This window comes from Tachyglossus aculeatus, chromosome 5 (genome assembly GCF_015852505.1).
Source record: "Tachyglossus aculeatus isolate mTacAcu1 chromosome 5, mTacAcu1.pri, whole genome shotgun sequence".
Lineage (NCBI taxonomy): Eukaryota > Metazoa > Chordata > Mammalia > Monotremata > Tachyglossidae > Tachyglossus > Tachyglossus aculeatus.
In genome coordinates this window covers 44600953-44613386 of record NC_052070.1, presented here as the reverse complement: position 1 = coordinate 44613386, position 12434 = coordinate 44600953, and the positions used below count along the sequence as shown (strand labels likewise).

Sequence of the window (12434 nt, the reverse complement as noted above, 5' to 3'; positions counted from 1 at the left end):
TACATTACAGAGCTATAGCAATGTAGCATTAATGCTGTGAGCCCCAAGTTGGATGTGGAGTATGTCCAACCAGATTAACTTCTGTCTACCCCTGTGCTCAGAGCAGTGCCTGGCACCTAGTAAGCCCTTAACAGAAACCGTAAAAAATAGAAAACTAAACTGCAGATTGTCACCAGAGGACAGGGCTCAGCCTCTCCTCAGTCCTCCTTGAAACCAGCTGTGGATCCTGAGAACAGAAACCAACCCCTTGGGGAAGGACATTGGAATAACTTTGGAGCTGCTGAACAAGCAGCTTGGTAGACCTAAGAGGTGCTGGGCTCTGCATCTCCTCTGGCCTTTCGGCTCCCAGTTTCCACATCAGTCTGAAGGAAGAAGGGGCATGGCGGGCAGAGGGGAGATGTTTTCCAGGCTGGATTGGGGTTCCTCCAGGCCGAGTGTATGAAATAGGGCATGGTCACTGTAATTGTTAGACAATAATAATTATTCATTGTTGCTATAATTGTGGTATTCGTTAAGCTCTTACTATGTGCCAGGCACAGATATAAGCAAATCGGGTTGCACACGGTGGCATTACAATCCCCGGGCGCCTCCATTCTCTTTCTCCCCATCTGAATTAAGGAATGGAATCCCATGCCGGGGTTTCTGCTCGTGAGAGTCCGGCCCAAGCTCTCCGGGAGTGTAAAAAAACAGAAGACCTGGGTTTCTTTCACCAGAGGTCTCGAGGGAGCCGACCGGGGTGGTCAACAGCCCCAAGACTCAGGGTGAGTTTGGGAGGCTAGGTGAGCCTGGGAGCTTAATGAGACCAGCCTGCAGGCCCACCTAAAAGATCTATATTTCATTTGCATAACCTAAGTGCAATTCTTACCTTTCCGAGACAAAGATCATCCAGCAGGGATGATCTGTGCCGTTTTCATTTTCATTTCATATTGATTATTTTAATTCCTTTCTTTCACTGACGCCCATAAATCTTCCCTCTCTGTGGATTGCAGCCACTTCAAAATTCTCCAGAACATGGCGAGGTCCACGGCAGAATTCTCCGACTTTATTACTCCCTTTTTAATGAACTTGCCCTGGTTCCTTGCGGGATAGAGTATTAAGTTTAAGATTGGTGCTCGGTGCTTGATTGTCTGTCTCTGAGGGCATTCTCTGCTTTATTTCTCTGACCTTGTACCACAACGCCTTCCACCTAAATTGTTACATCGCTTCCTGGACGATTTGATTGTTCTTTGATTTTTCTTCTACCACCGCTGTGGCTGATGCATAAACTGCTTTCTTTCCCCCTCCCGTTGCTGCTTTCTATTCTGAGGCCGGCTACTTTTCTGACTTGGACTTTGCCAATTCCCTTAAATCAATTAAGCTTTACCAGGAACATTTACCAAGGCACATGTTCTGTAAAGTTATTAAATAAGCTGGAATGTTTTTAGAAAAGATTTATGGTGATTTTACTCAGATTTAAGGGAGCGCGACATTTTTGCAAAAAAATCAGTTTCCTTCGCTGCTGCTTCTAATTGTTGTACCTGTCGAAGAGCGAACCTATGATTATGACTTGGGTCTGTTTTTTGTGGAAATGCTTCTGATGTCATTAAACTGGCTTTGTGACTTTGCTGACAGGATAATTTTGCACAAGAAGAAAAGCTGTTTCAACCCATATGTTTGGCAGTTTTCAAAAGCAGCAAGGGGCAATTTACCATATGCAGAAATGGGTTTCTATTGAAATGGGAAAAACTCGAAAGTTTCCTTGTTACATGAAAAGGAAAGAAAGTCGGGTTAATGAAATCTCCGGGAAATTGTTGCGACGGAGCCGCAGAGAGCTGAATCACAGTTGGTAGAGAGAATTCTTCATTTGCAAAGCACAAAAGAAGCCTTCCGTTGTTAGGCTACAATTTTCCTGCCCTAAAAACGGAACGGGGGTCCCCAGCACTCCGTCCCCTTCCTGCCAGCCTGGGACCTTTACTCTTCTGCTTGCCTTGCACCAGCCGGAAGGACCCCAGGAGCAGCAGTAACAATAATAATAATAATGGTATTTGTTAAGCGCTTACTTATGTGCAAAGCACTGTTCTAAGCTCTGGGGGGGATACAAAGTGATCAGGTTGTCCCACGTGGGGCTCACAGTCTTAATCCCCATTTTACAGATGAGGGAACTGAGGCACAGAGAAGTTAAGTGACTTGCCCCAAGTCACACAGCTGACAGTTGGCGGAGTCGGAATTTGAACCCATGACCTCTGACTCCAAAGCCCGTGGTCTTTCCCACTGAGCTACACAGTAGCCTCCTGCATCCCCATATGACCCAGTTAGGCCATTGTGAAGCCCCCATTTCCCCTTCTCTGCCATCCTGGGGCTTGGGGCCTTCAATATGTGGCCTCTAGCCCTGACTCTTGGACTCTGACCTACAAGGAGCCGGAAACTTGGCTTTTTTAGCCTCAGCACCCTATTGCTCTTGGGGGTTTTATCTTTTTCTATCTCTTTGTCTCATATTGTTTTTGACCTTTTATCTTGCTTTACATATCTGTCTCCAGCCCTCTCTCTTCCCTCTGTTCTTAGATTGGGAGCGCTTTGAGGGACAGGGACTATGCCTGCTTGTCTCCTTTGTTTCTCCCAGGGCTTAGCACAGTGCTGTGCACATAGGCACTTCATTAGAGAATTAGAGAATTCTAATGGAGGAGAGTGAAGTGAAGATGGAGGGAGAGTGAAGGCAAGTGGATGTTCCCCTCTCCCACACAACAGCCTCCCTCCCCTCTCTTCCCCCCACTAACCAAGCAAGGTGGAAGGGTTAGTGTGCTTAAATCTTCCACATATCCCAAGAAGTTCAATTACAGAGATCCCTGGAGCTCTGATTAGATAGAAATCATGAGCCTCGGAGTGCTCCGGTGCCCCAGAGTTGGGCGGTGACTCTATAGTGGAAAATTCTGCTGCTCTGAGATCCCACAGTGACTAGCCGGGGCTGCTGAAAACACCGAGCCTTCCTCCACTCTAGGTCCTGTTTGGGGCAGAGGAGGAAGGAAGATCTAATTGGGGCCAGACCATCCTTTATGAGGCATCCGCTCAGATGTGACCAAATGAAGGAGAAACGCTCCAGCTTTCTTTTAATAGTAATGATAATGATGGCATATGTTAAGCGCTTTCTATGTGCCAAGCACTGTTTTTTCAACCTTTTAAATGAACTGGGTTGGCTTTGCGGGGTGGGTCTAGTGAAAGTGACGTGTCAGACTTCTTCGGTAGAGAAGCTGCTGGAGTAATGTAGGATCCTCTCTGCCTGTGAGCAGCTTGGGGAGAGTGTTTTTAAAAATAATAATCCTCTTTATTAACTGCTGACTGTGTGCAGAGCACTGTAAGCTCACTGTGGGCAAGGAATGTCTGTTTATTGTTGTATTGTAATAATAATAATGATGGTATTTGTTAAGCACTTACTGTGTGCCAAGCACTGTTCTAAGTGCTGGGGTAGATACAAGGTAATCAGGTTGTCCCATGTGGGGTTCACAGTCTTCATTGCCATTTTACAGTTGGGGGAACTGAGGCACAGAGAAATTAAGTGACTTGCCCAAGGTCACACAGCAAACAAGTGGCGGAGCCGGGATTAGAACCCATGACCTCTGACTCTCAAGCCTGTGCTCTTTCCATTAAGCCATGCTGCTTCACATTGTACTCTCCTAAGCGCTTAGTACAATGCTCTGCACACAGTAAGAACTTAATAAATATAATTATTCAATGAATACTAAGTGCTGGGGATGGGAATTAATCATATTTATTGAACGTTTACTATGTGCAGAGCACTGTACTAAGCACTTGGGAGAGTACAATACAACAGAAGTAGCAACCACGTTCCCTGCCCATACCGAGCTTACAGTCTAGAGGAGGAATTAGACACAGACCCAGTTACGAATCTCAAAAAGGAAAACACCTAATTTGAAGAGCGTCTGTTCTACCAAGAACCACGCCTAGAAAGATTGGGAAGAGCAGAAAACTTGGTTGCCGTTTTAAGTGGTAACCTGCCTTCTAGCACGGGATCTCCAGACACCTTTTGGACACTCAAACCTTTGTTGGGGAGAGATGGCAAATTTTAAGGCCAAGACCAAATTATCCACCCAGTCCAGGCCAAGAATCGACTTCATCTTGGAAGATCTAGATAATTGAATCAGGTAAATCATCTGGGGCCCCGGTTCTCCAGATGGCTTTTCAGTGTAGATGTGGCCTGAGTTGAGAGAAGATGGATGTGAGACATGGAGGTGAAGAAGGGAGGTCATGGGTTCGAATCTCGGCTCCACCACAAGTCTGCTGTGTGACCTTGGGCAAGTCACTTAACTTCTCTGAGCCTCAGTTACCTCATCTGTAAAAATGGGGATTAAGACTGTGAGCCCCACGTGGGAGAACTTGATCACATTGTATTCCCCCCCAGCACTTAGAACAGTGCTTTGCACATAGGATGCACTTAACAAATGCCATCATTATTATTATTATTCTTGGGGCTTGGGTGTTCTCTTGGAGATCCAGTGGGCAGAGCAGAAAGTGCTCCGTGAGTCCGTTCAGCTGCCGATGTTTTCTTCCAGAAGCCAAAGGATCAGGGAGGGGAAGGGAGGTAGAGGGGAAGAGAGGGAATGGGAGCATTTTCATTAGCAGATTGGTCATTTACTGCAGCCTTTTCATCCCTGTACCTCCCCATCTTCACTTCCTCCCTGGTGAAGTTCACAAACTCCTTGGCTTCAGTGAGACAGTGTCCAACTTGAATAACTGAAAAATTGAACAAGAATTGATGAACTTCCATTGTACCTGATTAGGGAACAGAGGGCTAAAGGGAGGTGGCAGAGTGTGGTGGGATAATGGCAAGAGAAATGAGCGACACATTTCAGTGACTTCTTGTGATTCCAGCCAGGCACCAGAATGTAAATATGCAAATTGAGGCCGTGTGAATGGAAAGAGTATGGAGCTGGGAGTTGGGAGAGTCTGATTCTAGAGCAAGCTTGATCATTCAGTTGTATTTATAAAGCACTCACTGCGTGCAGAGCTCTGTACTAAGCACTTGGGGAGAGTACAACAGAGTCGGTAGACAGTGATCCTTGCTCGCAAGGAACTGCTAGTCTAGTTTGTCTATCCACCTCCACGCTAAACAGCTCTTAAGCACTCAGTCATCTTCACCCCTCCTTCATGACCTCCTTGATTTTGTACTACGGCCCATCCCGCACAATGTGCTTCTCTAATGCCAACCTACTCTCTATACCTCGATCTCATCTATCTCGCTGCCAACCTCTTGCTCACGTCCTGCTTCTAGCCTGGAACTCCTGCTCCCTTCATTTGTGACAGTCACTCGCCCCACCTTCAAAGCCTTATTAAAAGTCTTATTACCTGTATATATGTATATATGTTTGTACATGTTTATTACTCTATTTATTTTACCTGTACATATCTATTCTATTTATTTTATTTTGTTGTATGTTTGGTTTTGTTCTCTGTCTCCCCTTTTAGACTGTGAGCCCACTGTCGGGTAGGGACTGTCTCTATATTTTGCCAACTTGTACTTCCCAAGCTCTTAGTACAGTGCTCTGCACACAGTAAGCGCTCAATAAATATGATTGATTGATTGATTAAAATCCATCTCCTCCAAGAGGCCTTCCCCAACCAAGGCCTCATTTCCCCTACTCCCTCTGCCTTCTGCATCACCCTTGCACATGGATCTGTACTCTTTATTCACCCCACCAGCCCAACATGTATACATGTACATATCCATATTTATTTGAATGTCTCTCCTCTAGACTGTAAGTTTCTTGTGAGCAGGGAGCGAGTCTACTAACTCTGTCGTATTGCACTCTCCTCAGTAAGTGCTCAGTAAATGCAGTTGATTGACATTAAAACAAATTACAGATGGAGGAACCACCAGGGTAAAGGGGTATCCTGTGGGGGTGGGGTGGGTAGAAAGTGCTTAGGGGTTGTGGACCCAAGTGCAAAGGTGACAACAGGAAGGATAAGGTGGAGAAGTTGGAGGTTAGTTAGGGAAGGCTTCCTGAAGGAGATCTGATTTTTTTTTTTTTTAGTAGGACTTTGAAGGAGAGAGTTGTGGTTTGTCAGGGATGAAGAAGGAAAGTATAACCCAGGGGCTCGTGGCGGAAGAGACGAGATGGAGGCTCAGTAAGTAATCCGGTGTTAGAGGAGTGAAGAGACCGGGCTGAGCCGAAGTGGGAGAGGAGCATCGATAGGTGGGAAGCAGGGAGGAGCTGATCCAGTGTTCGAAACCCACCAAGTGAGGTGTTGCTGTTCGATGAGGAGCTGGATGGGCAACCATCGGAGGAAGGTTTCTGAGGAACAAGGAAACGTGCAGAACTGATGCGTGACCTTGAGCTGGCCACTTAACCCCTCTGGATCTTGGTTTCTTCATGTGTGAAGTGGGGATAATAATAACTGCCTCTTCCTACTCACAGGATGTTGTGAGAATGAAACGAGATCATTGAGCAGCAGTGTGGCTTAGGGAAATGCATGGGGGACTGGAAGTCAGGACACTTGGGTTCTCATCCCTTCCCCTGCCCCATCCCTGGCTTGCTGGGTGACCTTGGGCAAATCAGTTAACTCCACTGGGCCTCAGTTTTCTCATAGAAAATGGTGAGACCCCTGCCTTTCTCCTAGATTATGAGCCCTGTGTGGGACAGGGACTGGGACTAATTTTCTTGTATTTATCCGCAATGCTTAACACCGTGCTTGAGGCAGAATTTCCTAATAAATACCACAATTATTAGTAGTAATAGTAATAATAGATTTGGAGGTGCTTTGGAAAAACATCCAAGAACATGGTATTATTCGAATTATTTAATTTATGGGAAGTGTTTTGTGTTGCAAACCTATTTGACTTTTTCAAAGTTGTTTCTAGGAGTAAAGCAAGGATCTCATCAGTGTCAGTGGTTTGTGCCTGAAAATCAGGAAAAAATGAGGGAAGGGAAGGTGATCCTTGTTTTCTGCTTTGGGCTAAATTGTTTTGGGTTATTGTTTCTCACTTCACAATTGAAATCTGACTCTTGTACCTTTCCAAACTTCTGGTTACTTGTGTAAGCACATTAACTCAAAGGTGAGAGGGAATTACAAGCTGCAGCCAAGCCCCCGTTTGGCACTCAGAGTTGAAATCCATCTAGCTCTGCCGCTGCTGGGACCTCTGCATTCTCGAGAGGTTATTTCCTCGAAACGGCTGAAGAGAAGCCGACAAGCATCCAAACGGCTCCCTCTCCCCACGAAAAGAAATGCTCTTGTAAACTCAAAATCACTTGATCAATCACACTGTGGAACAGATTTATTTGAATTTCATCAAGCGTAGTTGGCACTTGAACCTAAAATCTCCGCTTAAGCTTCCTCTGGCTGTTCCGTTTCAATCACTTCCCATAGGCTTGGAGCAGCACCAGAGAACTGCATAGCCTCCAAGGCTCCTGGCACTCTGGAGTTTTCGCCATTAATTTGGTCCTGTTTTAAGGAGCCTCCAAAAGAGCACAACTTGAGGGATGGCTGGGTTTAAATTCCTGAAAGCTAACGTGCCCCCGGTGACCTGTTGAGAAATGCCAGCTCCCGCTAAATCTATGTCCCAAACCAAGTTTGGAGGCAAATGGATTTGTGCTTATGGTAAGGGAAAAAAAGCCAGAATGAACCCCCTGGGCTCGACATATATTTTCATCTTCGGCCTTGCCTCTGTCTCATAAAACGCCACTGAGCCGGTAGATCTGGAAGGACAGGAGACATTCGCTACCTAAAAGTGCTCTTTCGAAGCTACTCCAGGCAGGAAAGTGTGGAGGAATAAATGGCCGAGTGCCTTTCTTTCCCAAGGGAGTCTGGGCGGCCTTCTCGGAGGCTGCGAGTGCATGTATGTTCTGGCAGTCGGAAAAAATGAGGCCAGCGGGAAGGGCACGTTGTCGAGAAACCAAAAAGCCAACCGGGATTTGAAGACATTTTGTGGGTTTGTCTCAGCTTGGGAAGATCAGTCATGTTTAACGCCTCAGATGAAGTCCTGAATTTGCCGGGAAGTTGGGCTGAGAGGATCCAGAAAAAAAAAAAAAAAACAGAAGGAGGTTGCCTTCGTTTTCTGGGTAATAAGCATTCCAGCCGGTGGCCCGCTAAGTTCCAGGCGTCAGAATTGAACTAGAAATTTCAGCAGAGGCGCTTGGCTTCCTTCACGTATATTTTTATCCTTCAGTGAGTTTGTTCTGTGCTCATGAACCGATTTCAGGAGGAGGAGGTGATTTGTTTACTCTCCTGTTTGCTATTTTATTTCTCTGCATTCAAAGAAGAAGCTTTGCACTTCTCGGATTCAGAATCGACTCTCCAAGGGAGAGATTCCGGAGGCAAGAAGAGTTCTTGCTCAGAGTAGCCAAATTGCTCAGGTGGCGGGAGTCTCCCAGGTTTCATTCAGCAAAGCCGGTGTAAACCCATGACATGGGACCCATTGTGCCAATTTCCCCGTGACCTAATTTTCACACCGCATCCCCTTTATTTCCTCCTGTAGCTCAGGTGCCTTTGACACGTACTGAAATGGCTCAGCTCCGAACTGTGACATTCATGCTTCCTTCCCAGCTCGCTGGGAGAAAAGCGGCCGTGCCCTGCTTGGATCCAGTGAAACGTGTTGCCAGATGAGTTGTTTAATTAACCCATGGCAGCTGCCAAAAGGTCCTGTTGCCTTTGAGTGTGCCCCCACCGGGCCCGCGTTCCCACTGACGGCCTGCTTTGCGTGTCTTCCCCCAGGGAACCATCAGTGTTGGAGTAGATGCCACTGACCTTTTTGATCGCTACGACGAGGAATACGAAGATGTCCCGGGAAGCAGCTTCCCCCAGATTGAAATTAACAAAATGCACATCTCCCAGTCAATTGAGGTAACGGCGAGGCAGGCCCCATTCCCGGACTGTGACGGAATGAAAACAAGGGGCCTTGCAGGGTTGGGGGCGGAGGGGTGGGGAGTCTCGTCTTTATTTAGGAAGGGAACCGATGATCAACCGGAGGAAAAGGAAAGAGTCCCGGGGACGACTGGGCCTGGTTTTAACCGCCACCCTGACATTTCACCAAATGAAACTACCGGTGTTGGATTTGGAGGGAATTGCTGCCTCAATTCCTCATCTGTAAAATGGGGATTAAGACTGTGAGTCCTTTGTGAGACAGGGATTAGCTTGTATCTGCCCCAGCACTGTAATAGCACTATGCTTGATGCATAGTAAGTGCTTAACAAATGCTGTTACTATTATTATCATCATCCTTATTATTATTGTTATTTAAAAGTGCTTATTATGTGCCAAGCACTGTCCTAAGCGCTGGAGTAGATTCAAGATAATCAGGTCGGACCCCAGTCCCTGTCATAAAGTCAGGTGATGTAGAAGTTCAGAGTGGTTCTTGGGAAGGGAGCCAGGAAAGCCACGGTGAACACAGCTGGTTTTTAAAACAGCTGCCAGTTCCTCTCAGTTACCAGGCCCTGTAATCTGTGAACTGATTCGGGTGGGACGGGATGAGAGGTGTCCAGAGAAGCAGCATGGGCAAGTCACTTTACTTCTCTATGCTTCAGTTACCTCATCCGTAAGATGGGGATTGAGACTGTGAGTCCGATGAGGGACAGGGACTATGTCCATCCTGATTTGTTTGTATCCACCCCAGCTCTTAGTACAGTGGCTGGCACACAGTAAGTGTTTAATAAATGCCACAATTACTATCATTATTATTATTATTATTCCCAAAGCCAGGTAGGGATCATTGCCCTGTTTGAAAGATGGACTGTCCTTGAGTGTGGCGGCCCAGGCCTCAGGAATCGTGACCCAGGAGGGAGCTGCTGAGGCCAGTTTCCTAGAACGAACCCCGGTCTGACCAGCAAGGTCGAGGAGGATCCCGGGCCATAATGTCGGGTAGGGTGAGAGAGCCCCGGGCCATTCGCTTCCCCCTGGTTTTGCAAAGTTTGGCTCGAAAGGCCCATGCACCACATATTAACGTGGTGGCCACTTGCAGTTCAAATAGCCAAGCATCACAGCTGAGAGGAAAGTAAAGCAGTTTGGATAATTATCCATCCCCCGTATGCTTTTGAACCGTGTAATCATCTGCAGTTTTGACTATGTACTTATGATGTATTCATTAGGCTGCTGTAATTGGAGCTGCTTATAGCCCGAGTTCATTCAATGCCAGTAAATGTCATTTCCCAGGCCCCCCTGACGGCGACAGACACGGCCATCCTTTCTGGAAGCCTCTCGACTCAGAATGGAAACGGAGGCGGATCCATTAACTTTGCTCTCAGGAGGGTGACCTCTGCTAAGGGATGGGGAGAGGTAAGACCACAGGCCGGGTAGAGTTTCTGGCCAGACCTCCTCCTTTCTAGTCATTGCCCAGAGATCCCTTGATTAAAAGAAAAGAAACGGTTTTGTGAATACCTTACACGGCACTGAATAGGAGCCGCCCGAAGGGGATGTCAGAATAAATGGGGCATCTTGGGCCACAGGTTGTCTGTTTTGGTGTGGTCACCGATCTCTGACCCCACAGTCTGCATTCACACCCCTCCCCAGCCAGCTGCTTGGTTTCTCAGGTGGGGAGAAGTCTGGAGACACGTCCATCAGCACCTGACTTGAGGGCAGAAGGAAAAGACTAGACTTTCCTTGGGAGTCTCCAGTCCTACCTTGTAGGCCTCCGTTCTCAATATATAAAACACTTTCTGTCCATCAATCAGTGGTACTTATTGAGTGTTTTCTATGTGCAGAGCACTGTACTAAGCGCTTGGGAGAGTCTGGTACGGCAGAGGTGGTACACCCGTTCCCTAACCACAAGGACTGTGCATTTGAGAGTCTGTTAGACTGTACAGTTGAGAGTCTGCTAGAGAAGCAGCATGGCTTAGTGGATAGAGCACGGGCCTGGTAGAAGGACCAAGGTCCTAGTCCTGCTCTGCCGCCCATCTGCTGTGTGACGTTGGGCAAGTCACTTAACTTCTCTGCGCATCAGTTACCTCTCTGTAAAATGGGGATTAAGAGTGTTAGCCCCATGTGAGATACGGACTGTGTCCAACCTGATTAATTTGTGTCTACCCCCATGCTTAGAACAGTGCTTAGCACCTAGTAAGCACTTAACAAGCACCATTATTATTATTATTATCATCAATCGCATTTATTGAGTGCTTACTATGTGCAGAGCACTGTACTAAGCGCTTGGGAAGTACAAATTGGCAACATACAGAGACAGTCCCTACCCAACAGTGGGCTCACATTCTAAAAGAGTGGGCTTACAGTCTATTACTGCTATATCTTTTCCTTCCGTGATGTGGCATCACTTGACAGTTTCAGAAAGGTAGCTTAGTGTAACAGCCTCTTCTGCAGATCAGCCCGTTCAGCCTCAAATTAGCACTGAATAGTTGCCTTGAGAGTCACTGACACTAGTAAATGTGACAGCGGGAGCCGTTCGCAAAACCCCAAGGCTGTGCCACTGATGAATTGCTGGTGGAGTTTGACCCCAGACCCCTGAGCTCCGTCTCCAGTCACCCACAGACAGTGGAGGGAAACAAAATGGAAATGTAGGGAAGGAAGCATTGGAGTAAAGGGAGGACCGTCTGACAGCAAGCCAAGGTTCTGCAGAGGCTCGCACCTCCTTTCTGTTCTCCTCTCTTGTCTTCTCAAATTTGGGCAACTGAATTCCCTTTCTTCTTCTGAGGGGTTGGAGTGAAGCGGAAGTCTCTGGGCCTTGAGAACAGGTGTTAGAGGCTACCTATTTTCCTCTCTGGTTCTCCTTCCTGATGACCAACACTGAAACCCCTTCCCCTCCGTAGGCCCGGTAGCCTCTCCCCCCCTCCCCCCCAACCAAGGTGAACTGAGGTTCTGTCCAGGACAGACCAGAGGCCTGCGGCCGTGAGGGGAAGAGGGGGAGGGAGGAACATTAAGTGAAGTCTGTTGACCAGGTAGGAGTAATGGTATCTTTTGAGTAGAAGTCACTATACCTAAGGTGGGGGTGTGAGACTAAATAAGACCTATGGTGGGAGAAAAGCATTTCTGACTCTTTTCCTCTATGTTTAAACTTCAGTTAGAATTTGGAGCTGGAGACCTTCAGGGGCCTCTGTTTGGCCTGAAGCTGTTCCGTAATCTTACTCCACGATGGTAAGTATTTGCGCTCTTCCCTGTTATCAACTCGCTGAGAGAGAAGCAGCAAATCTTTAGCGATGATCTCCACCTTTCTCTCAAGGAAGGGCTCCCTTCCTCTACTGTGTGAAACGTTCCCATTTTGCTTTCCCGGCCTACTCCGAAAGAGCGATGAGTTGACACCGAGCCCAAAGAGCCCTTTCTCACGCTCCCCTTCCCCTTCGCTCTTGCACCGTGTCACCACCGCCACCTCCAAAGTAACGGGCTCCGATGGTTTTGGTCATTGTGGAAGCGTATGCTTGAGTGCCAATGGAGAAAGGGTGAAGGTTGTGCAGGCAGAACAAGTTAGCCTTGATGTGAGCTAAAACAACCCAGATGAATCTTGGTTG

General features: G+C 47.3%; 1 protein-coding gene across 1 annotated transcript in view; it reads left to right on the top strand.

The window, feature by feature from the left end:
* DNAJC11 (DnaJ heat shock protein family (Hsp40) member C11) overlaps nucleotides 1-12434 on the top strand; it is a 75854-nt gene that overhangs the window by 48055 nt on the left and 15365 nt on the right. The window contains exons 5-7 of the mRNA XM_038747189.1: nucleotides 8701-8829; nucleotides 10135-10257; nucleotides 11990-12063. Of these exons, the coding sequence (XP_038603117.1) occupies nucleotides 8701-8829; nucleotides 10135-10257; nucleotides 11990-12063 (326 nt within the window). The remainder of the gene's footprint in view (nucleotides 1-8700; nucleotides 8830-10134; nucleotides 10258-11989; nucleotides 12064-12434) is intronic.